The sequence below is a fragment of the Phaethon aethereus genome (genome assembly GCF_964289735.1).
Source record: "Phaethon aethereus genome assembly, chromosome: 8".
In the NCBI taxonomy this organism is placed as follows: Eukaryota; Metazoa; Chordata; class Aves; order Phaethontiformes; family Phaethontidae; genus Phaethon; species Phaethon aethereus.
In genome coordinates this window covers 24,582,495-24,604,794 of record NC_138584.1, presented here as the reverse complement: position 1 = coordinate 24,604,794, position 22,300 = coordinate 24,582,495, and the positions used below count along the sequence as shown (strand labels likewise).

The following is a 22,300-nucleotide window of genomic DNA, read 5'->3' as shown; positions in this document are numbered from 1 at the left end:
GGTCTCCTGCCACCCCCCTGTAGAGCCCACCAGCTCCTCTGTGGGAGCTGCTCCTTAACGTGGCCACTGTGGTCCTGGACATGACCCAGAGCCAGGCTTGCCCTCCCCGCTCAGCTGGAGCCCTCCTGGGGTCCCTTGGTCCGGTACAGCCACCGCTCCGGCACTGTGGACTCAGAGCAGCAGAGGTTTCTCTCCAGCAGCAGGAAGGCTGTGGCTGCATCGCTCCCTGGCCTGTGCTTGCCTCTTGGCCACCAGCCATTGAGCGTGGATGCCGCCGTACCCTTCCCAGCCTCCAATAGCCCTTTTTATACACTTTTTACTGAACCTGAGCCATGTGCTTTCTAATAATAAATCTCCTAAAGTGTGTGGGTTTTAAGTGGCTTTCTGCCTCTGTTGCGCTGTGCTAGGCAGCCTGTGGTTGAAGATGAGGATGGCTGTTGGGACGTGTATGTCTCAGCTGGGGACAGCAGTGACTTCTGGGTTAATGCACCCGTGAGCCCTTGGCTGAGTGTTAACTGCTGGTGACCCCAAATAAGGCACCCAGAGCACCTCTCCTGTGAGGGCAGGCATCAGCCCCAGGGGCTGCACAGCTCCTGCCCATGAGCTGCTCCTCTGTGGGGCTGAGCAATTGTCCCCATGGCTTTTTGTAGGGGTTTTAGCCCCCTTTTTCTGTCAGGCTGTTTCCCTGCTGTGTTCACGCTGTGGTGTTCCCAGACTGTGACGCAGAGTAGCACCCTCGCACAGGCACCAGCCCGGGTGGCTTTTCCCTGGGGTACCAGGGGTTGTCCTGGGGTGGGCAGGGACACAGGGGCCGGTCCTGGGGGGTGCTCGAGGGGCAAGTGGCCTTAGTGTAGGGCCTGCAGGACTGGGGGCAGCCCGCCTCAAGCAGCGGAAAGGCCCTTTCATCATTACCTGGCCTGCAGCAGATCTTAAACGGGAGGAGAAAGAAAACCCACAGCAGTGCTTGCAAGTTAATTCTTTAATTGAGGCAAGGAAGAGGCTGGTGCTTGCCCTGCACAGGGGCTGGCGGTGCTCTGGGTGGTGACCGCTGATGAGCTGCCATGTCCATGGCCCCTGGGTTATCCACTCCCCTCTGGCAGCCCCTCATTCCCCTACAGCTGGGGGTGGTGGTGTGCCAGCAATGTCCTTGGCCATGCTGCAGGCACAAGTGTCATTAAATTAAGATAAAATTATGGCAGAAAGTTCTTCATGTGAGGTCGATAAATCACTGGGAACCCACGCAGGGGAGAAATCACCCTCTAGCCTGGGCTACTGGTCAGAGCCCTGCTGGACCCAACCCTGAGCAACCTGCTCCCATGCTGAGTTGGCTCTGGGTTGACGTCCTGTGGTCCCTGCCCACCTGAGCCATGCTGCAGGCACCCCTGGTATCTCTACAGCAGCGTATTGCCCCGGGGCTGGACCAGAGAGGATGGGCAGCTGAGGAGGAGCTGAGAATGGTGCCACTACTGCTGCTGGTCCATATAGATCTGCACAGCTTTCCACAGTGCCCGTATATTGCCTTCCCCGAAGCCCGGCGCTCCTCTCCGGTCAATGAGCTCCAGGAAGAAAGTCTCCTCAGAGAAGATGGGATGGGTGAAGATCTGCATCAGATACTCCTGGGAAGGGCTCTCTGTGCCATCAGCGCCTGGCCGACCCTTGTCCCCAGGCACTGCGGTGTCCAGCAGGATGCCCAGCTCTGCCAGTGTCTGGGGGTCCTGCCCGGCCCCCCGGATCTCCTCCTCTTTGCCCCCCTGGCTGTAATAGGCTGTGGGGGGTGTGAAGAACCGTGCACCCCCCTGTTGCAAAGCCCTGGTCGTGGTGACAATGTCGGTGGTGCGGAGGCCGACGTGCTGGATCCCAGCCCCACCATGCTGCTCTAGGAAGGTGTCGACTTGGTTCGTGCACTCCTCCGAGAGGGACTCGGCGAGGACGAGCTTGCAGCCGTGTGCTGGGGCACCCTGGGCGCCCTGCAGTGCGAGGAGCCGCATGCCCACCCCCTGCCCGCCAAGCACGTACCCCTCAGCTGGCCTCTCTCGTGGGTTCAGCAGGAAGCGGCGGAAGCCGAAGCAGCGCTGGTACCAGTCCAGGGCTGCCCGGGTACCGCCCGGCGGGCAGACATACGTGATGTGGTCGAAGTGGGTGATCTCAATCCCGTCCCCCGTGGATGAGGGGGCTCCCTGGATGGGCTGGAAGCCAGGCAGGAAGGGTCCCCGGTAGCGGGATCGGTCCAGAAGGGTATGGCTGATGTTGCCCACAATGGAGCTTGCCACCCCGTAGGTGACGGAGCCGCCATGATCCCTCACCTCAGTGGGTGGCACCGGCAAGGAGCATCCCTGGCTCTGCAGCCGCTTACAGAGCCCTGGCACATCATCCACCTCAAAGCAGATGTTGGAGGCCGTACCCAAGGTGGGCTGGGGGTCCACGTCATAGAGGAAATCGTGGGAAGAGGCGCCGGCAGGCCCCAGTGCCAGGCGCTCATTGACGAGGAAGAGGGCGGATCCCCGCTGCAGGGCCAGCTGCCGGACCCGTGGTGTCTCCCGCACAGCCACGGGCTGGAAGCGAAAGGTGGTGGCCAGGTCCTGGGCCCAGCCTTGCCTGTAGGGCACGTGGAGGGAGATGAAGCAGGGGCGGCTCAGCGAGGCTGCCATGGCTGGGCAGGCTGCGGGGAAGACGCATGGGGTCAGGGGGGGCTTGTGGGAAAGAGCCATTCCCCCACCTTGCACAGAGCCTGAGTGCATTTGCCTGCACAGATGCACACGCATGTAGATTTGCACCCCTTAAATCTGTGTATTTTAAATAAGTGGGTCTCAGAAGCTGATATGCACAGTGCAAGGGCACCCACCTTTGGGACCGGCAGCAAAAAGCTGCCCAAGGATGCCGAGCCGTCCCGCCACTCCTTTGCCTGGGGCCGGTTGCAGAGGAGGAAAGCCCTGAGCCATGGCTGCAGTGGGTCCCCGCTGGAGCCATATGTTCCCGAGGGTGCCGCAGGGAGGTAAGTGGGGAAGCTGGGTGAGGGAGGCGTGTAAGCAAGGCTATGGGGACAAGGGTTGTGTGTGCGGGGATGTCCTGTACCAGGACCGCGGAGGTTGGACTGGTAAACACAGAGCAACGTGCTGGTTACAGCTAAAAGGCTCCTGTGCTGCCTCAGCGCTTGTCAGCTGTGCAGTGGTGCCCCACGGGTGAGGGGAGCAGCAGGGTCTCGGCAGGCTGATGTGCCCTTCCCCTCCCCAACACGGACAGCGTGGAGCTACCACGCTCCCCACTGCCGCAGGCTTGGGGCAGTGACCTTGCCCTAGGGGGGCACGGAGGGTGAAATGGGATGCTGTGGGCAAAGCCACTGGAGGCGGGGGGAAAGATCTCTCCAAAAACCCGCTCGGCATCACCTCTCAGGAGTATCCCACTGGGGCTTCCTGACCCCGTGCCACGCACCAGTTGCCCTGGGCAGACCCCACAGCGGTGCATTGCGGTGTGCGGGGGGGCCCTGCTTCGCTACTCCCTGCCACCTGCCCCCAAACCGGGCTTTGCCCCGAGGGCTCCCTGCGCGGGCAGGGCATCGGGCTCCGCCGGGCTGGGGGGAGGCTGCGCCCGGGCACCTCAGCGCCCCGTTGGGACCCCAGCCCGGGGCGGGTGGGTCCTTGCTGGGGCCCCTGCCCCAGCGAGCACATGGGCAGGGCGCGGCGCTCCCTCCCTCCCTGCCCTCCTTCCCCCCGCTGCGCCCTGCGGGGTCGGCATCGGTCCCGCTCCGCTCCCGCCACCGCCTCCCCAGCCGCACCCCCGGCCCTGCCACCCCCCGTGCCCGCGGGGGCCCGCCGGGCCCCGGCTGGCCCTCGGCCTGCGGCTCACCGGGGTCAAGGCTGCGGGCGAAGGGGATGCCGGGGCAGGGGCCGGCCCCGAGAGGCGGTTCTGTTCGCTCCTCCCCGGCATGCCACAGGCCATGGCGGGACGGGGAAGGGGGTTGGCGATGGCGGGGTGGCTGCAAGCCTCCCCGGCAGGAGGAGTCGGTGGGTGCCGTCCCGGGCAAGGACGGGGCCGGCACACGGGTGTGGGGCTGTGCCGGCGCGGCGCGGGAGCTGCTCCGACACGTTTAATGCCAGCGACGTGCGGCTGCCGAAAGACTCTGCTGGCCGCGGAGGTGCCGGGGTGTGTTGGCAGAGCAAAAAGCTGCCCAGGCTGATACCCGCAGGCACCGCGGCCGTCGGCTCGGGGATGAGCAAAGCGGGGAGACGAACCGGCTGCCAGGCAGAGGCTGAGGGTCCCCAGGGACCGGTGATGAAATGGCTCGTGTCTTTGCTGGGTCATTCCCTGCCAGCCCAAATCCCGTGGGGGCAGGGCATGCAGTGCTGGGTGCTTTGCGGTGCCCGGGGTACCCGCAGGGTCTTGGGGGGAGCAGTGCGGGGATGGGGGGGTGACAGCTTTACGGAGGGTCTTGCATCGTGGGATGGGTCTGCTCCAGGCTGAACCTACACAGCTGCGCCTGCTCCCCAATCCCGACCCATAGCCCCACATCCGTGCTGACATCCCTGAGCCCCTCCAGCCCCCCAGCAGCGATCCCCTCTCTCCCTGCTTCTCGCGGCTGTTTTCGGACGAATCTCCCCTTCTTCGTGTGTCTGGGACCGTGTCACTGCCCCCGTTGTGTCTGTGTCTGCTGCCCTTCCTTGCCTTATCATGTTTTTGTACAGAGCCCAGGTACGATAAACTGCTCAAATATTTGCGGAGATGGCCGTGCGCGGCCGAAGTGGTGAGCTCCTCTTGTTTGGTTGGCGGGAGGAATCCACCGGCGCTGTGATTTCCCAAGGGAGCACCAGCTCCTCATGCCACACACCCCGCCCCCCCCCGCAGTGTGGGGCTGGGTGAGAGGCACAGGACTAGATGCCGGGGGCTTGCTGTGGGGCCAAGCACAGCCTGAGAGTGGCCATGGCACCACGTGCCAGGACGGCATGGCCTTTGGGGTGGCAGCCCGTGGGGTAGGGAGCTCCGGCAGCCCAGGGGTGTGGGGCAGGCACCTGTCTGTCTGGCCGCAGGGTGACAGAGGCTGTGCTGGCAGCTTCCTGGGGACCCTGTACATGGGTGGCACAGTTCAGTGTCACCCCATGGTCCTGCAACCCTTTGGTGCAAGCAGTGCCCTTAGCAATGCCACCAGCCCCCTTGTGCCCGGGGCACGGTTTTGAGTGGCCGTGCCCGGCTTTTCCCCATGGCACCGCCTGGCACCCTCTGCGCCAGCCCAGCACCAGGCACCGCTTTGCCCCAGCGCGGCTTGGGCTGGGCTGCGGCAGCAGGACCCCGAAGCTGCATGGCACCGAGGGGGACAGTGCCTGCCTTGTTGCTGTCCCCTGAGGCAGGCGGTGGTGGCTGGGGTGCAGTCCCTGCTCCGTCCAGGCTCTTCTCCTCCTCCTGGGCGGGGAGGAGTGGACAGGAGATAAAAGGGAGACCCGGGCCAGCTGGGCATTGCTGAGAGCCGCTGGGGCCAGGGGCGAGGTCTGGTCGGAGGACGGCAGTGAGTAGAAGTGCGGTATTGAGGGCTCATTCTCGCGGGGGAGAGGGCTGGGGATTGGGGGTACATCCACACTGGCCAGACCCCACAGTCCCCTGCTCCCTCCCTGAATCGTCCCCCCTAGCCCCATGTCCTCCCCCTGCACATTAAATGTGCTGGATCCTGGAGGGATGGGGCATATCTTGGGATTGGCAGGGTTAGGGGTCTGTGGGAGGAAGGGGCTTCAGGCAGACATTAGGGGCAGGGGGATTAAAGGCTCTGTGCACCCCTCAAGCACTTTGTGGGGCATCAAGGACTCTCAAGGTGACCTGAAGGTGAAACCACGACTGTCCCACTGACTCCCTGTCTATGGCCAGATGACTGAGGCTGCGACCCTGCCCACCTCTGGGGCAAAGACAGACCCCTGGCCATGGCTGGGTCTGGTTTTCGGGGGTTGGGGAGGTGGAGAAAGCCCATGGGGGGGGCGAGACCTTCATCCCCCGATGCATGGAGGGGGTGCCTCTCTGCCAGGGAACACCATGGCACCCGCCTGTTGCAGTGGGTGCCCGCGAAAGCCGGCAGCAAGAGCGCAGCGATTGTCGGGAGCTGGGCACCCCAATCCCCTTGCCTCACCCCCCTTTCCTCACCCCCCTGGCGTGGGGGCCCCAGCTCCCAGTGCTGTGCTGGGACCAGTCTGACACTGCCCACCAGTCTTTGCCTGCCCCGGAGGGGCGTGCGGGGAGGTGGTTTGGGGTTGCAGTGTGTCTGGGAGGACCCTGCCAGGTTGAGCCCCGGGGCAGAGGGGAGACCAATGCCCCGTTTCCCCCTGCCAGGGCCGGGGGTCTGGGATGGGGCTGATGGTGCTGGCCCTGGCCGCCTGGCTGGGGCTGGGGCTGGCCTTGGCCTCCGAGGGGGCAGCCAACAGCAGCCGGATCTGCCGGGAGGCGCCGGCATGGAGCGTCAACGGCTTGAGCCCCATGGCGGGGGCGGCAGGGCAGGTGACGGTGGTGGCCCTGCTGAAGGCCAGCTGACACTTCTGCCTGCAGCAGGCCCACAGGTGAGCCCTGCTGCCCCTGCCCCAAACCCAGCCCCGCCATCTTGGGGGACACGGCATGGTGCCCCCCGGTCCCAGCACCCCCCTCCCAGCGCCTCCTTCCCCACAGCCTTGGGGGCCTGCGGGAGAGGCTGGCCCGGCAGGGCACGGTCGACGTCCACTACATGATCGTCAACGAGAAGGCACCACTCTCCCGTGCCATGTTCGGGGAGCTGGAGCGTCAGGCCCCGCCGGGCGTCCCTGTCTTCCAGCCAGAGCTGGAGGAGCCCGACGTCTGGCAGGTCCTGGGGGGCGACAAGGACGACTTCCTCATCTACGACCGGTGAGCATCCTCCATCTCGACTGAGGCTTTTCTGGGGGGTTACAGAGCATTTGATGGGCTTCCCAAAGCTCCCCACCATGGCTGGGCTGGGGGGACCCCAGACCCCCCGCCTCAAGCTGGGCCATGGCTTCTCCCCGCAGGTGTGGCCGCCTGGCTTTCCACATCCAGCTGCCCTACAGCTTCCTCCACTTCCCCTACGTGGAGTCGGCCATCCGCTTCACCCACAGCAAGGACTTCTGCGGCAACTGCTCCCTCTACGCCAACACCAGCCAGGAGGTAAGGAGCAGCAATGCTCGCTGGAGCCGAGCTCCCTTGTCTCCTCCAGCATGGCACATCAGGAAAAAGACAAACTTACCTTCACATTGGGGACAGGCTCTGGGTTGCCAACCGCTCTGGTCCATGATTGCGAGGGAAGGTGATGAAAGTTCTGGAATAAGGGCAGTTAAATAGGTCAGAATTTTCAGGCTGAGAAGGAACAGACTAAAGGGGTCATAACCCAGGCCTGGAAAAGCTAACTAGGGTTGCTGGCTGTTGCGATAATAAGAAAGGACCAGGCAGTGGCCCCAGAGGTGGCAAGCTCAGACTAAAGAAAAGGACAGCTCTGGGCTCAGCAGGTGATTAGTCACTTCCTAGGAGAAAAATCGATCTAGAAATATTAAATGCGAAGTCCTTTTTCTAGCTCAGGAATTCCCTGGACTACAGACAACTTGAGCCAAGTGATGTAGGTACAGAGGCTTGTGCTCTGTGTGCTCCAGCCTCTCCAGTCCTCCCTGTGCCCTGGGTTGGGGCTGGAGAGCCTTTGCTCTGGCCCACACAGCTTTCTGTATGAGAGATGCTGGTCTGCTTTCATCCCAGTTCGCAGGTTCACGGCGGGGCTGTGTGTGCGTTCGCACACACCGCACCAGCCCTTCTGTTACTTTCCCTAGGCTAACAGTACCATGGAGGTCCCTGTAACCATGAGCCCACTTCCCGAACAAGAGCAGAAGGAGTCAGAGACCCCCATCCATCAGCACAACCCCCTCCATCCTCACCACCACCATGTGGTCAGCAGTGAGAGCACCAGAGATCCCAATGGGGACCATGAACCTGCCGCCCATGCTCACCACCACCATGGAGACCACAGCCAGTCCCAAGCCAAGGGGCCAAAGCAGGAGGAGGGAAACGAGCACTAAGCCTTGCAGAAGAACCCTGTAGTGTGCAGACCACGCCAACTCGCTTCTCAGAGGATGAAAGGACTTGCTTTGGGCTGCTGGTCACCAGCAGCATTGGTGTAACAACCCCCTCCAGCATCCCCCATGTGGGTTGTACACCCATGCTCTGACCAGGGATGAAAATCCCCCTCAGACACCCAAAGGTGCCGCATTTTCAGCCCCAGGGCTGAGTTCTGATCTCTTCCTCTGCTGCTGCCTGCCTTCCCATGCTCCATGAAGCCAGTGGTGCAAACCGGGAGGTCCTCGGTCACTGCTGGCTGACACTGCATGGAGGAGCAGGGCAGGGGTGGAGGGGCCAGAACCGGGACAGGAGCAGCACTGCCAACATACTCTGTCCGTCCTGGCACCCCTGGGTGTCCTGGCACCTCTGAGTGTCCTGGCTGGGGAGCGAGGGAGGGGACAGTGGGTGCCCTGCAGGACGTGATCCCAGGGGATGGAGGCACAAGGAATGGTGGGAGGTCACAGCTCCCCATGGTCTAAACCCTGTAGCCCCATAGCGGTCACATCCTGGGGACCCTCCAGGCCTTGCACAAGGGTATGTGCAGTGGTGATGGGTGGCCGCAAGATGGTGGCCTTGTCCCCTCTTGGAGACCTAGGGGCTGTATGCAGGGCTCAGCCCTGGGAGGACGGGGGTGAGGATCCTGGTGTCTCTCCTGGGGGAGAAGCGAGTTCGGAGGGCGATGCAGATGTCCAGAGTACGAATAAAACCTCTGTGAAGCGAACCCTGCTCAGCCTGGCCTCTGGTGCCCCTTCCCCAGAGAGGGTGGGGGGCTGGCTCAGCACGGGGCTCCCCTGGGTGTTTCTCTTTGGCACACCTGGGGCTGCATATGGACCCCATAAAGCATTCCCCTGTGCGGAGAACGGGCGGTAAAGGTGTTGATGACCAAAGAGACCCCAACTCTTCATGCCTTCTGGTTACTCCTGCCAGGATGTGAACCCAGGGCTTAGTCCCCTCCCAGGGCAGGACATTAACCCTGTGCTGCCAGGAGGAAGTTTGGCTTGGCACCTCGATCTCTGGCTTGTAGGTGTGATGTTGGGGTGCCTGCCGTGAGCTGCTGTCATGGGGCTGAAGTTCCCACATGCAGTCTAAGGTCATCTTGGGCATCTTGTCCCCAGTGCCCAGCCTGGTCCCCATTGCACGCACAGTGCTGGGGGCTGCCCAGCCCTCAAACAACTGGGTGCTGCATCCCTGGCAGGCAGCCGTGCCTGCCTGCACCCCAGGTCACCCCCATGCCTGTCTCAGCCCCATGGCCCTTCACTCCAGCTCCATCCATCATCCCACACAGCCCCACTCAAGCCCTCCCCTGGACTCTCCATCTCCTCTCTGGGCCCCAGAGCCTGAGTGGGGAGCAAAAAGCAAAGTTTTTTTCTGCTCAGCATTATGCGGTGCCATGCTGGGGTGCGTGTCCCGCTGACGATGCTCTGAGCTGAATCTCTGGCCCCCATCCTGGGAGGCTGCACCCCTCTGCCCTGTCTCTGCGGGAGGATGCTCTGGCCAGTGACGGGGGCAAGAGCCAGGGTGAAGAGGAGCTGTTCCTCGTGGGGATGAGGGCAACGGGATCAGGTGGGTCTTTCTCACCAGCCCAGGGACGCCAGCCAGGCTCTCCCATGGGTGCTGGCTGAGACCCTGCTCCCCCTCCTCCATCTCTCTTGCTCCCTCCCTCCTCCTCCTCCTCCCCCTTCCTCCTCTACCTGCTCCCAGCAGCCCACAAGGGCACCTCTGTCTGCTGCTCCTGCCATCAATATCGAGGTTATCTTTTTCTTCTGGCAGCTGCTGTAATTGAAACAAAGCAGGCCGGGCCTCACGGGCTCCACTGCTCTCGCTCATTTTGCTGGTGCTGCTGAGACAACTAATTCATCTTATCGATGCATGGCTGGCCTCTTTTCCACCAGATCCAGGCAGAGCTCTCTCCCCACCACGGCTGGTGGGAGCAGTCTGTGTCCCCGCGGCGTGCTGCTGGGTGCTGCTCTGACGCAGCCTCTGGTCCTCGGCTTGCAGTGGCTGGGTGCGGGCCACCAGCAGGAGATGCCAGGGGAGAGAGGTGCAGACTGGAAGGAAAGTGATGACTTTTATCTCTTTCTTTTGCCTTCTGATGCTTCCTCAGCCCTTTTGCTAAATCCCACAGCCTTTTCCTTGCACAGCTCCTTTAGGTGTCCCTGGCAAGGAGGTGACATTGTGATGAGTGGGACACACACAGGTTTGCATTCGCTTGCTGATGACCAGCCCTGCAATTAGCAGTGGCAGAGAGAGGGTTCACGTCTGGTGCTGGGTGGGCAGCCCAGTGGCACTGTGCTTCACTGCTACCGTTTGGCTACCTCCAGAAGATGTATTTCCACCCCTGAAGACTTGGGTTGCTCTTTTGCTTTGGGTAGAGGAATTGAGGCATGGGAAAGAGCTGTGGCACTGTTTGGTGAAGTCCTGCATGTCTGAGTAGTGGCCAGGGTTTAGGGTGAAGCTGATGCTGCTCCATATACTGTTGTCCAAAGGCCTAAAGGGTTTGGGGGTACTGTTCTTGGGCTCCCTTGTGGCATCGCTTCTCCCTGAAAGGTGCCGGAGATCTGGAGCTCTGCACAAGCTGTGTTGGTGTCTGCACTCCTGCGGTGCTGAGGGAGAGCTTTGCTCCGAGCGGGGCGGAGGAGAAATGTTTTGGGGGACATCGCTGACGTCTCGGGGAGTGATGCTGTTAGTAGGAGTCAGAGAGCCCCAAGGAGTGCTCAGCTGTCGGGGGGGGGGCTGGCTCAGCAGGGGAGGGTCCAGGGAAAGAAACTGGGGCTGACATCAGGTCCTGGCAGCGCTGGGCCGTGATACCGTGGTGTCTGTGCCATCACCCCGGAGAAGGACAGACCCCAGTCCCACATCACACGCAGCCTGCTGCCTTGGCCCTGCACGCTGCTCCAGCCGGGGGCCGGGCAGAGCCTCTCAGGAGAGGGGGAACAGCCAGTCCTAATGTCAACAGAGGCCTCTTGTGCAGCGATGCTGTGTCAAGAAGAGGAATGGATCCCTCCTCCTCCTCCCATTCATCTGGCAGCCGGGGCTGGCGTGCCGCCAAGCCAGGCTGCTTTGGAAACATTTCATTGAGGAGGCAGCTGAGCCTAGGAAAACAGAATGAAAATATACAGAGAGATCACTGTTGTTAGGCAAAATAAATGCAGGCGGCTGCATTTCTGTCCCTCAAGTCCAGCCCAGCCGGGGCCCTCTTGATTCAATGGGGTGAGGGTGAATGCTGCTGCTCGGGGATGGCAGCCACATACCTCCATCGTGGGTTAGGAGCTGGGGAATGAGGGCTGGAGAGATCATCCCGGGCTTTGGCCAACTTGCTGATGTCCCTGGTGAGTAGGTCGAGACTCATCTCCGTGTAGCGTTGCCCAAGGAGATGGGACAGAGCAGAGAAACAGCTGCAGAAACCAGCCAGCCCTGGTGACTCATCTCGCCTGCATGGCCACCAGTGCTGGCGACTGGCGAAGATGGGGCTGAGGAAGTGCGTCAGATACCGGCCTCGTTCATTCCTGCCTCCCTCCCCAGCATCACATCAAGGGTCCTGGCTGGGCAGGAGGCCACCAGTCGGATGGAGCCAAGTCCCTGGGGCTTCAAAGCCCCATTGCTTGGCATTCCCTGTCTTCCGTCTGCTGGCAGAGGGAGAGCAGAGTCACCCCAAAGCAGTCCCCAGGGACAGAGGGTGGAGGCACCTCTCTGGCTTTTGGGCAAAGGTGCATTCAACAGGTTCGCCTCTGCTGTTGCTTCCCCTGTAACCTCTCTCCTCTAAAGGTCTCCAAGTCTCTCCCCAGCCATTTGCTGCCTTGCAACAGACCCATCCCAGCTCCTTCCCTCCCTCCTGGTGGGCCCAGAGAGGTTTGGGGGAGGCAGAACTGGAGCCCTGGCCCCATGAGCCATCAAGGCTCTCAGCCGGGCACAGGTCTCTCAGTGCCGCCGTGGTGCAGCTTTGCGTGGCATCACCTCCTCTCTCTGTCCACCCAGCATGGTCCAGCCATCGCTGTGCAAGAACAAAACAGCCATTTCTCCATGCCGCTTGTTTCTAGTCCCTACCTTTGCTCACCGTCGATGGACGGTGGCATGGAGGGAACAGTTTGCTTCTGTTATTTATGGTTTTGATCTGGGGGTTGAATGAAGCCCAGTGTGAGCAGGCAAAGCCCAGCCAGCACCCCAGGAGAGACAAATCTCACCAGCTTAACACACATGGCTTTGCAGCACGGAGCAAATGCCCAGGGCTGAGACTGAATCCCATGCTGGTCCCCGCATTCATAGGAGCTTTGCTAAAATTCAGGCTCGTCTCCTCTTGACCTCTCTCCAAGAGAGCAGCTAGCAAGCTACCCCTTTTTTGCTGCCACGCAAGGGGAGATTTGCTGTGTTTCCCTCCATCTGTTTCTCCTCAAGATGAGCTGGGTGCAACGCTTTGTTTCCAGCCCACCCATGGTGCAGCGCTGATCTGCTGTGTCCTGCTCTTGCCTTGGGTGGCTTCAAGCGGCACAACCTTGCGCGGGGATTGCCGGCGCCTCTGCCAAAGCTTCGCCATCTGCTGCCAGCTCCTACGCACGGACCGATGTGTGAGGACGCACTGTCCTGGAGGGGAGCTGGGATGGGTGAGCTGTTAAAGGGAAGGTTAGCGTGGTGCAACCTCTCCTCATCCCACCGTGCCCCGACCAACTCACATCGAGGGCAGCGCTGGGGTCTGGCCTCACGAGTGGGTCCCCATGGGCTCTCTGAGCGTTCAGGTACATGAGCATCCATCATGGGGAGTATACCTGACTGCCTCATAAAGGAGCTGGAGGAAGAGGACGAACCCATGGAACAGCCTCTGAGAGTGAGCACCGTAACGCCTAGAAGACATCAATCCTGAGCTTGGGGTGGGCAGCTCCCCAGCTGCTGTGAGAGCCCTGATAAAGCTGTAAAAGCAAAGCCGAGTTAAGGGTGTTCATTGTTTTTTACTATGGAAGAGGTCCCAGGCTGGAGCTTTTTTTTTTTCCACATGGATGTGCCCGTGGAAATGGCTTTGGAATAAATTGTTGAAATGGATGGTAAGGAATGACCCAGACCGGGCGTCTGAAACCTGGCTCGTGACACCCGCTGCTGAGCGTGGCCTGGGACGATGGCAGCTGTGACAGCGATGGGCCCAGCGGCGCCTGAGGCACCGCAGCTCGGTAGGGCTGGCAAAGTGGTGCAGCCAGTGGTAACGACCAGCAGTCCCAGGCACAAGGAGAAATATTATAAATGGGAATGATTTGATTTTCATCAAAACTGTTTTTTTATTAGTTTTTTTTCCCCTAGTCACCCAGCCAATCAGCACACAGCAATAAGGCCACACAGCCAACTAGCATCCAAGAGGCGACCAAGCAGCCAATCAGCCCCGTGGCACTGTAGCTTCGCAACCAAGTAGCCATGCAGCATTGCAGCCTCTCAGCCAATCAGCCACAGAGCATTGTAACCTCCCAACCAATCAGCCACAGGACATTGTAACCTCTCAGCCAATCAGCCACAGGGCATTGTAACCTCCTAGACAATCAGCCACAGGGCACTGTAGCCCCTCAGCCAATCAGCCACGCGGCATTGTAACCTCCCAGCCAATCAGCCGTGCCTTGTGCGCCCATTGCAAGGTCTGCCCAGCCCGCGGGAGCCTCTCCCGGCCGGGCCGGCGGCCGTGCCCGGGTTTCCTGCCTTCGCCCGAGACGTTCCGCTGTTAATTACGCTCCGTCGCTAGGATTGTGTAGCTTCTCTTTGAGTCTGGATTTGTCCAGCTTTCAGCCTCTTCTCCGTTGGTTTTTAGCTCACCGAAGCTACGTGTTATCTTCTCTCCATTGAAGATCTTTTTCTTTCTTCCTGAAAAAGTGAAGTTGGATCAGTCTGTTGTTTCCCACAGGTTTAATTTATCTCTCCTCCCCCAGAAGACCGCTCCCCACCCAGCGTTATTTACATTTTCATTACCATTTGCAAAGCGTGTTAAATGCAGAGGGTAAAAGGCTGGGACGAAAGGGCCTGTCCTGTAACCTACCGTCGGTTCTCTGCGCAGGGAAGAGGAGCGGGACCCTGGGTGAGGGAGGGCGGCGGGATGAGCCCCAGTCCTGGCCTGACTCCGGCTTTCCACCCGGCCGGACCCTGCAACTCGCTTGCGTCTCTGAAGCCAGGGAAGACCTGATGCAAAAGGCTGACAGGAGCGTTGTTTACGCCTCGCTTTGCCGTCGTTTGTTCATGCTCTTGTAGCCTGCAAAATGATTCCCGGCTATTTAAGCATCTCTAATTAAGGGGAGGGAGCTTCAGCGGCTGAGAGGGGCGATCGGCCGGGGGGCTGCTTTCTGCTGAGCTCAGCCCCGCGGCTGCCAGGCCGACCAGGATGGACGCCGCTCTCCGGTGCAGGGCTGAGTAGCTTTCTGGAGCGCTCTGTGCTTTTAGAGTCCACGCTGGGGAGGCGACCATTTCTCCTGGAAGCCGAGGGTCTTTGCCCAGCAGCTCCTCCGTGCTTAATTGCTGGCCTGCACAGCAAATGCGTTTGCTGGAAGGACGCAGCAATCCCCGGGGCAAGGCAGAGGCTCAGACTTCGCTAATCTTACGGGGGCTGGCAGAAGACAGCCCTGGCAAGGCAGAGATGTAATGTTGTGTGTGGGAGAGAAGGAACAACAGCTCCCGACAGCCCTAACCCTCTGGTTGGGTGCAAGGAAGAGTCTGCGTCTGCCCAGTCCTGAGCACCTTGCTCCATTTTTCTCCCCTCCTCGCTGCTGCCCCAGCCCATCTCCTTGTTCCTCCTGCCCCTCTGCTCCTGGGTGTCCCCTCTCACCGTACAAAGGAGCCTCCCAACCCCCATCCTGCCCCACAGACCCCATCCCCACGGCGGGGCTTGCCAGCTCAAGGTCCTCCAGGACCCCCAGCCCTGCCAGGCCCGAGCTCCTGGTGCCTGCGGTGCGCGGCAGGCAGAGGCGATGTGCCACGGGGTGCCACGGGGAGAGCATGGCAAAGTGGTGGGTGCAGGCATCTTTGATCATGGATCAGAGGTGGCCTGAGGTTTTTCTCGGGGATTGCTGTCCCCTTTGGCAGTGGCCGAAGAGCAGAGAAGTGGCAGGACTCTGAGCATCCCCTGCTTTAAACTGACTTGTCCCTGAGCAGATGCAGGGACACACAGGCAAGCAGAGCTGTTCCTGCGCCAAAGCGAGGGTGAGAGCAGCCATCCTGCACCCGATCTTTGAATTCAGACTGTGCTTGGAGACGAGAGATGGTACTTTCAGTCCTTGCATTTCTCTTTTGAGTGCTCGGACCGTTGCAATCACACCTGAAGGAGGATCCTGAGTTTGTCAGTTCTAGAATGTTTCATAAAATATGTGGCTGGCCAGCGAAAAGCAACTTTATTAGAGTCCCCGCTGAAAGAGGAGGTCAGCAATAACCCTGTGCTAATGAGTCAGTGGAGAATCCATGGGGGATTCAAACAGTTTGATGACAGAAAGCTCCAGCTCAAACTTACGCTTTGTTACGGACTTTACTAGGCACCGGGGAACTTAAAACTGGGCCTTAAGTCTACAGGCAACCAAACCAAAGTATGGGTCCTCTTGCTTGCAAAGCCAAATATTTCATAAGGCAACGCTCTCTGCCCTTTCCTGGACGTCGGATCCACAGGAATAACTATCCTGGGCAATAGATCCCTCTGCTCCTGAGTGCGCTAAGGCAGGGGAGCTGCAGGCTGCGTTACTCCCCATGTCCCTTCCTTCCTGCCTCTGCTCTGAACAGCAGCAACAACACAGGAAAGGCAGAAACCACCACGCTTCCAAGTGCCTAGGGCTGGCAGCTGTAGCAGGGAGCTTGGCTGCTGCTAAGCCTGGCTTCAGCTCCTTCAGAGCAGCAAATCATCTGAGTGGCCAGAGCAGGAGCTCAGTAGCCACCCGCACTCTGCTGTCTAGCTCCTTTCCCATCGTTAGTTGGCCGTAAAGCTTTTGCTGCTCTTGTATATCTTCATGTGTCATCAGAGGACTTTCTTGGTGCTCACTGGGTCTTGCAAAGCTCTGCTGTCTTCTCTGCAAGGCTCAGACAGTGTTACCCACATTAGCGAGGGCACAACATTCAGAGTTCGGAGTCAAAGCGATGCCAAAGAGGCCCAGGAGCATCCGAGAGAGGGGAAGATGCCCAGGGAAAGCCAGTCTTTCTGCTGGGTGTGGGGTTTGGGCACGGTGGGGAGAGAGCAGCTACATAAAGGTGTGCAGGTGGGAGCGGCCAAGGAGGTGGCATCTCCTTGGGCTGAGAGGTGGTACCTACCAGCGCTGACCTTGTCTGCCACAAAACAAAGCGCAGGTGCCAGCAAACCCGCAGAGAACAACCCAGCAGGATCCTTTTCCTCTCTCTTTGTTGGAGCTCTTGAATTTAGTTTCTAGCAAGAGGAAAGCAGATTTCTTGCCCTACAGCACCTGCAACTTAAAGCTGGACGTCTGACTGAGCTGGCACCCAAAGAATTTCCCATGGTATTGGACTGCAGTGCTGCCCAACTGCTGGGTAGAGTCATGGGGGCTCCAGCCTCTTTGGTCAGTAAATTTTCTAGCTAGGGACTCGAGATAAAATGCTTTCTGGGGCCAGCATGAAAAATCGGCACTTGTGAGTAACACCAGCACTCAGGCCATAAGGGCTGGACTCGGTGGGTCACAGCACGGGCAGACCCCGACCAAACAGCCTTGAAGCCGGAAGGGGAACTGGGGCTGCCGGTGGTAGAGGCTCGGCAAATGGCCGGGCTCAGGAAAGCGTGTGGTGAATTATTGATGTACCTGGTTCCAGACTCTGAATGAGCAGCATCAGGGGCTGGGCGGGAGGCTGACATTTTGCATCCTTCCCCGGGGAGAAGAGGTCTGTCCATGTTCTCTGGGAGGAGGAGAGCTCCCCCCTTGCAAAATTCAAGGCACTAATGAAAGGGATGGGGAGAGGTGGAGAGGAATGGGGAGCAACAAATGTTCAGATGAAGAGGGAGAGGAAAAATAGATTGATTTGTCTTTGAAATAACATGCTAACCCCCCGGAGACAGGCCAGCCAGCCACTGCACTGACCTTGCTTTGATTTGAGTCTGGATTATATGTTTTCTGCAGTGAAAAGTCATCTCGTTGGAATGAGTAACATCCCTGCTTGGGCCGAAGTCTAAAATCCTCTTTATCGGCACCGTCTGGGGACGACGTAAGTAAGGACACTCAAGGTTGTCACTAGGTGAGCTCTGCAGAGACTGGTGACAGAGGGACCAGACAAGCTGGGGTGCTGCGTCCCAGCTCTCCTGCAGGCTCACCCCCTGCCTGAGCAGAACCGGCGGCTGCGAGGAGACACGGGCACCGGCAGAAACTCCCAGGCAGTCGGGCTGCTGTAACCCTGGAGCCCGCAGCCTCTGTCATCATCCGAATCGCTTAAGATTCTGTTGGACTGGTCTCTGCTGGGAAGGCTTGCTCTTCCTTGGGGCAGGACGGTGCTTTGGGGTGGCCTCTTGAGGTCCCTCTGTGCAGCCAGGGAGGGGGCAGAGGTGGACCAAGCCCTTCTCGTGGCCCCAGGTCCTGCTGCCGCCACAGCGAGCAGAGGTGATGCGCAACATGCCGGCAGCTGCGCAACGTACTCACGAGTGCTCCCTGTCGCAACAAATCCCTTGCAGAGAGCGAAATGCCCTTTGGGGTTAAAGAAATGGGGACGTGATTCCTGGGGAAAACGTAAACAAATCGGTGCGTAGCTGCTGCCCGAGGCCAGGCCCTGCCGCAGATTAGCACTGATTATCTTGAACAAGACCAGCGGCAGCAAGGAACACCTCAGCCTTCAAGGAAAACCTCTTCCTGACCTTCATCGATTAGCATGTGGCTTATTCTCTAAAATGGAGCTCTCTCACTGCAGCAGCTCTGCCTGCTCTCATTACCTGCCTGAGATCTAATTCCTTCCCTCTGAGTCCTGCAAAGGAGACCTTGGGCTTGGAGGTACCTCGTGGCATAGCAAAGGTGCATAATTATTTCCTGTTCCCTAATTGCATCGCCCTGTTATTCCAGGAAATGTACTCTTGCTCTGTCAGTAAGAGTAAATAGGAGATCTCTGCAACAAGAGACCAGTAATGGTCTAGATGTGACTGAACTGCAGATAGAAAGGAATTGGGTTTAGATTCTCAAAGCGCTGAGAAAAACAGAGTAAGAAACCCAAACTCCAAGGTCTGTGAGTTCTGCTCTCCCTCAGAGATTTGTCACTTCAAATTAGACAGGACAAAAGAATGGGAATGTATTTCTGAGGAAATAAAAAAAAACCAAAACCAAAACCACCAAAAATCCTGGGACGGGGTCCTGCCAGACATGGCAGCAAAGTAACCAGCCCCAGCAGGGCAGCAGTGCTCTCCCCATCAGCCCCACGCTGTGCTGGTCCCAGGGGTGCTGCCATCACCCTCCACTGAAGCAGAGGCTGATGAGGAGTCTGCTTCCCTGAATTTTGGGGTGCTGACTCAGGCAGTATGCGCTGAGGGACCTCGCTTTAATGCAACCCCACCGAAAAGCAGAGCAGAGCTCCCTGGGCATCAGCCCTGTGGGTGTTTCATTGCCTCTGCCAAAGGCCAGGTGTGCCACAGGCCCCGGTATTTTCTCTGCACCCGAGGATGCCGCACTGACGTGTAGGATGAGCATCTTTACTACAGGGCTTTAAAAGAAAAAGCAAACCCCGACGCCCGCTGAAGGGTAGGGTGCTGCTGCTTGCTCTGCTACCCGGTATAAACCCAAAGGTGACTTGTGGGTTAGGCTGGGCCTTGGGTTAGGCTGGGCACTGAGGCCGGGTGCCGCAGGGCCCAGGCTCGCAGCAGGGCCCCGGATCCCGCCGTGCCCGTCCGGGGAGCGGTGCCGTGCCCAGCCCCGCCGTGCCCCTGTGCGCAGGCCGCTTCGCTCGCCCCCCCCCCGCGCCGTGGGGCCGGCAGCCGCGGGGCGTTCCCGCTCCCCGCCCTGCGGCCACGGGGGCCGCAGAGACCTCCGTGCGTCCCGTGCACCGCCCCCCCCCCGGCCTGGAGACACAGCCAGGAGGGCACCGGGGCGGTCCCCCGGGGCCACCCCCGCCCCGCGCGGCCGGGCCCCCCGGCACCCCGGCAGGTGGGCGTCGGAGCGGGGGGGTGCGGAACGTACCGCCCCGGCAGGGGCCGGCTCCCGGCCGACGGGACCACCCCTTCCAGTCTCCGCCCCCATCCCCCCACCCTCCTCCTCCTCGCCGTCTCTCCTCCCCTCGCCCGGCTCAGTCGGTCGCAGCTATGGCGGAGGGAGGAGAGGGAGAGGAGCTGCTCCGCCCGCCGCTGCCCGCCGGCGCCCCGGGCCCCAAGCGCTTGTGCTCCCGGGCCTGCCCGGCGGGGGGCACCGGGGCCGCTCACCCCCGTCCCGGGGCCGCAGGGACCGGCGCGGGGCCTGGCGCGGGGGCCAGCGGGGCCCCCCCGGCTCTGGCCGGCTGCTGCCCCGCGGCGGGGACGGCGGCGGCGGCGGCGGGGACGGCGGCGGCGGCGGCAGGGACGGCGGCGGCGGGGCCGGGGGGCGGCGGCGGCGGGGCGGGCAGCCTGCTGCAGCCCGAGTCGCTGCTGGACGCGGCGGCCAAGCGGGTGGCGGGGAGCTGGGCCTTCGAGCGGGTGGAGGGCCGCTTCCAGCGCATCCCCGAGCCCGTCCAGCGCCGCATCGTCTACTGGAGCTTCCCCCGCAGCGAGCGGCAGATCTGCATGTACTCCAGCTTCCAGCCCGGCCGCGCCGCCGCCGCCGCATCCCCCGCCAGCGCCGCCGCGGGGGGACCCGCCGCTGCCCCCGCCCCCGCCGGCGAGGAGAGCCCCGCCGCCGGCCCGCCGCCGCCCGCCGCTCCCGCCGCCGCCCCCGCCGCCCCGCCGCAGGGCGAGGGGCTGCCCTTCCGCCGCGGCATCCGCCTGCTGGAGACCGGCGCGGTGGACAACGTGCTGCAAGTCGGTGAGTGCCGAGACGGGGCCCCTGGGAGCTTGTCTCCGTCCGTCCGCCGTCCAACCCCCCCGGCCGCCGCCATCCCCTCCGACCGCTTCAGCCTTTTGTCTGGCGCGGTTGTGGTTTGACAGGAAAATCCTGCCCCGGGGGCAGGGACCGCCCCGTGCTCCGCTGGGAGGGCGCCGGCTTTGGGCGGTGGGAGGGCTGGGGGGTGGGAGTGCCCCCGGCGAGGTGTGTGTGCCCGGGTGTCACGGGCAGCTCCCGCCGTCCATCCAGCCCCTTGCGAGTGGGAAAATAAAACCAGCCTCCCCTCCCCCCCCGCCCAAGCGCCTGTGGGGAATTTGTGGAGAACACGCAGCCCCCGCCCCGCTGCGTGGGTCTCTCTCAGCCTTGAGGACCCACACCCAGGCTTCCACGCGCGTCCTGGCCTTTCCACCGGGAGATGGATTTATAAACATAACGCACCTCTCCACAGCAGCTATGAGCGTTTGCCTTTGTCTTCTCCGTCGGGGGCTTTTCCCCCTTGGAAAATCTCGGGGGGGCGGGGGGCATCTGCCCCCCGCATTCCCCTCCCCAGCCCCCTGCACGGGCACCCTCATCCGACCGGTGGCAGAGGAAGGGAGCGAGTGGGCTGTGACACGAGTGGGGTGGGTCCCACGGGCGTCGTGGCGCGACGCGCCTTTCGGGGATGGGTGGCCTTCTCCTTCGGTGGCGGAGGGGCCGTGGGCATGATGGCGGGAATAGCGGCGTCGTGTCTCCTCTCCACGGGCAGGTGGCTTTTGTGTGCGCTGGCGGAGGGGGAATGGTGTCGTGTCCGCCCCCCCCCCCCTTCTCGTCCCTGTCCCCATCCCAAACCCGCCTTATAGCTGGATGTATTTAAAGAGAACGAAATTGTGGGGTTTTACGCAAAATGTGTTGTTATTGGAAGTGATTGAAAGGCGCGTTCCTATCAAAATGACATTAGGCTCGAATTTGTTTTGCAAATGCGAAATGTAAATTCATCTTGTGCCAGGGTATGGCGTGAATGAGCGGAGGGAGGGTGGTTTTTGTTGTAAGGAGCGGTTAGTTCGGCTGTGTTTATTTAAAGAGCTCTCCTTCCTTTTGGGGGAAAAAAAACAGTTTAAAAAAAAAAAATCCCATTTGGTACAGTTTACATTCAGAGGAGCGTTATCAAAACATTTTTCCATTTGAGATGTGAAAATAGGAGGCAGCAGCAGAATTCTTCCACCTTTTGAGGATATGCAGTGAGAATTCCTGTAGCACAAAAGGTTTTTCTCTGAGGATATGATTATACCCTTTTTTTGAGTGAATTAATATTTTGTAAGGGCTGCGTTAAGATTATTAATTATTCTAAGTCTGTTTAAAACACTTGGAAACTCAAAACGGAATAATTTTTTCTAGAAGGAGAGGAGTAGCTCTGTGGGAACTTTAAAATTAGAGGTGGAGGGGAAATACTTTACTGTGGGAGATGCATCCACCGAGGCGTGGATGCAGTGAGCAGCTGGCGTGGGAGTGGGAGACAGAGGTCATGGTTGCCTAAAACCAGGGCTAGTTCTGTACAAAGGAATTTTTTTATTTATTTTTTAAAAATCTATTTCTCTTTGAAATGTGGCTGTGACAAGGTTTTAGCCAATGCTGCGAAGGATCTGGGTGAGCACCGGGATCAGGTGCGTGTGGGACATGCAGAGCGGCCCCATCCCAAAGTGACGTCCAGCGCCGGCATCCGGCATCGCGCGTGCCCCATCTCCCTGCGCTTCCCGCTGCTGCTTTGGGCAAGCCAGAGGATGGCCCCGGCTCTGGCGTTTCATATCCCCTGACAAGTCTAAACCATCTCCCCAGCTTTGAAATCGGAGCTTGCGCCCATTGTCCTCCAAACCGTCAGCTTTTTAGATGAAGCAGCATGTTCTGGAAGCGCTCGCCGCAAAGTCGGCGGGTGATTTATCTCTTGTTTTCACAGCCCGAAAGGGGCGCGCGGGTTGCTCGCCGTGGGAGATTGCCTTCGGAGCGGTGGGATTTGGGTCTTGGCTGTAGTGTGGCTCCTCTTGGGACGCAGTGGGTTGGTGCTGGGGGTCGGGCACCTCTGTTTTTGGCCCCAGAGCAGCCCTGAACCAGAGGAGGAAGACTTACATCAAACCAAAGGCTGTGGAGGGCTGCGTGTTTATCCGGGGTGGACAGGAGGCATAGCTGAGATGTCCTCTGCCAACTTTCCACATCCATCCTGCGGATGCTGCTGGAAGGTGAGGTGGAAGAGCTCCAGCCGCCGGAGACGCAGACACTTTGTGGCTGCGTGTGTGTGTTTGCAATTAAGATAGGAACTTGGTTGTCGGCTTATATGGGAACCATTA

At 60.3% G+C, this 22,300-nt stretch overlaps 3 protein-coding genes across 3 annotated transcripts in view; 2 read left to right on the top strand and 1 right to left on the bottom strand.

The window, feature by feature from the left end:
- Nucleotides 1-1,463: 1,463 nt before the first annotated feature.
- Nucleotides 1,464-2,654, bottom strand: HPDL (4-hydroxyphenylpyruvate dioxygenase like; the record flags this gene model as incomplete). The annotated part of the gene is made up of 1 exon (XM_082002631.1): nucleotides 1,464-2,654. The coding sequence occupies exon 1, from the start codon at nucleotides 2,646-2,648 to the stop codon at nucleotides 1,464-1,466; it is 1,185 nt and encodes a 394-aa protein (XP_081858757.1). The 5' UTR covers nucleotides 2,649-2,654.
- Nucleotides 2,655-6,222: 3,568 nt separating this feature from the next.
- LOC309407523 (selenoprotein Pb-like) lies at nucleotides 6,223-8,018 on the top strand (the record flags this gene model as incomplete). The annotated part of the gene is made up of 4 exons (XM_082003069.1): nucleotides 6,223-6,527; nucleotides 6,634-6,846; nucleotides 6,987-7,122; nucleotides 7,773-8,018. The coding sequence occupies exons 1-4, from the start codon at nucleotides 6,319-6,321 to the stop codon at nucleotides 8,016-8,018; spliced, it is 804 nt and encodes a 267-aa protein (XP_081859195.1). The 5' UTR covers nucleotides 6,223-6,318.
- Nucleotides 8,019-19,258: 11,240 nt separating this feature from the next.
- ZSWIM5 (zinc finger SWIM-type containing 5) overlaps nucleotides 19,259-22,300 on the top strand; it is a 99,358-nt gene continuing 96,316 nt past the window's right edge. The window contains exon 1 of the mRNA XM_082003031.1: nucleotides 19,259-19,964. Coding sequence (XP_081859157.1) covers nucleotides 19,274-19,964 — 691 coding nt within the window. The 5' untranslated portion in view covers nucleotides 19,259-19,273. The remainder of the gene's footprint in view (nucleotides 19,965-22,300) is intronic.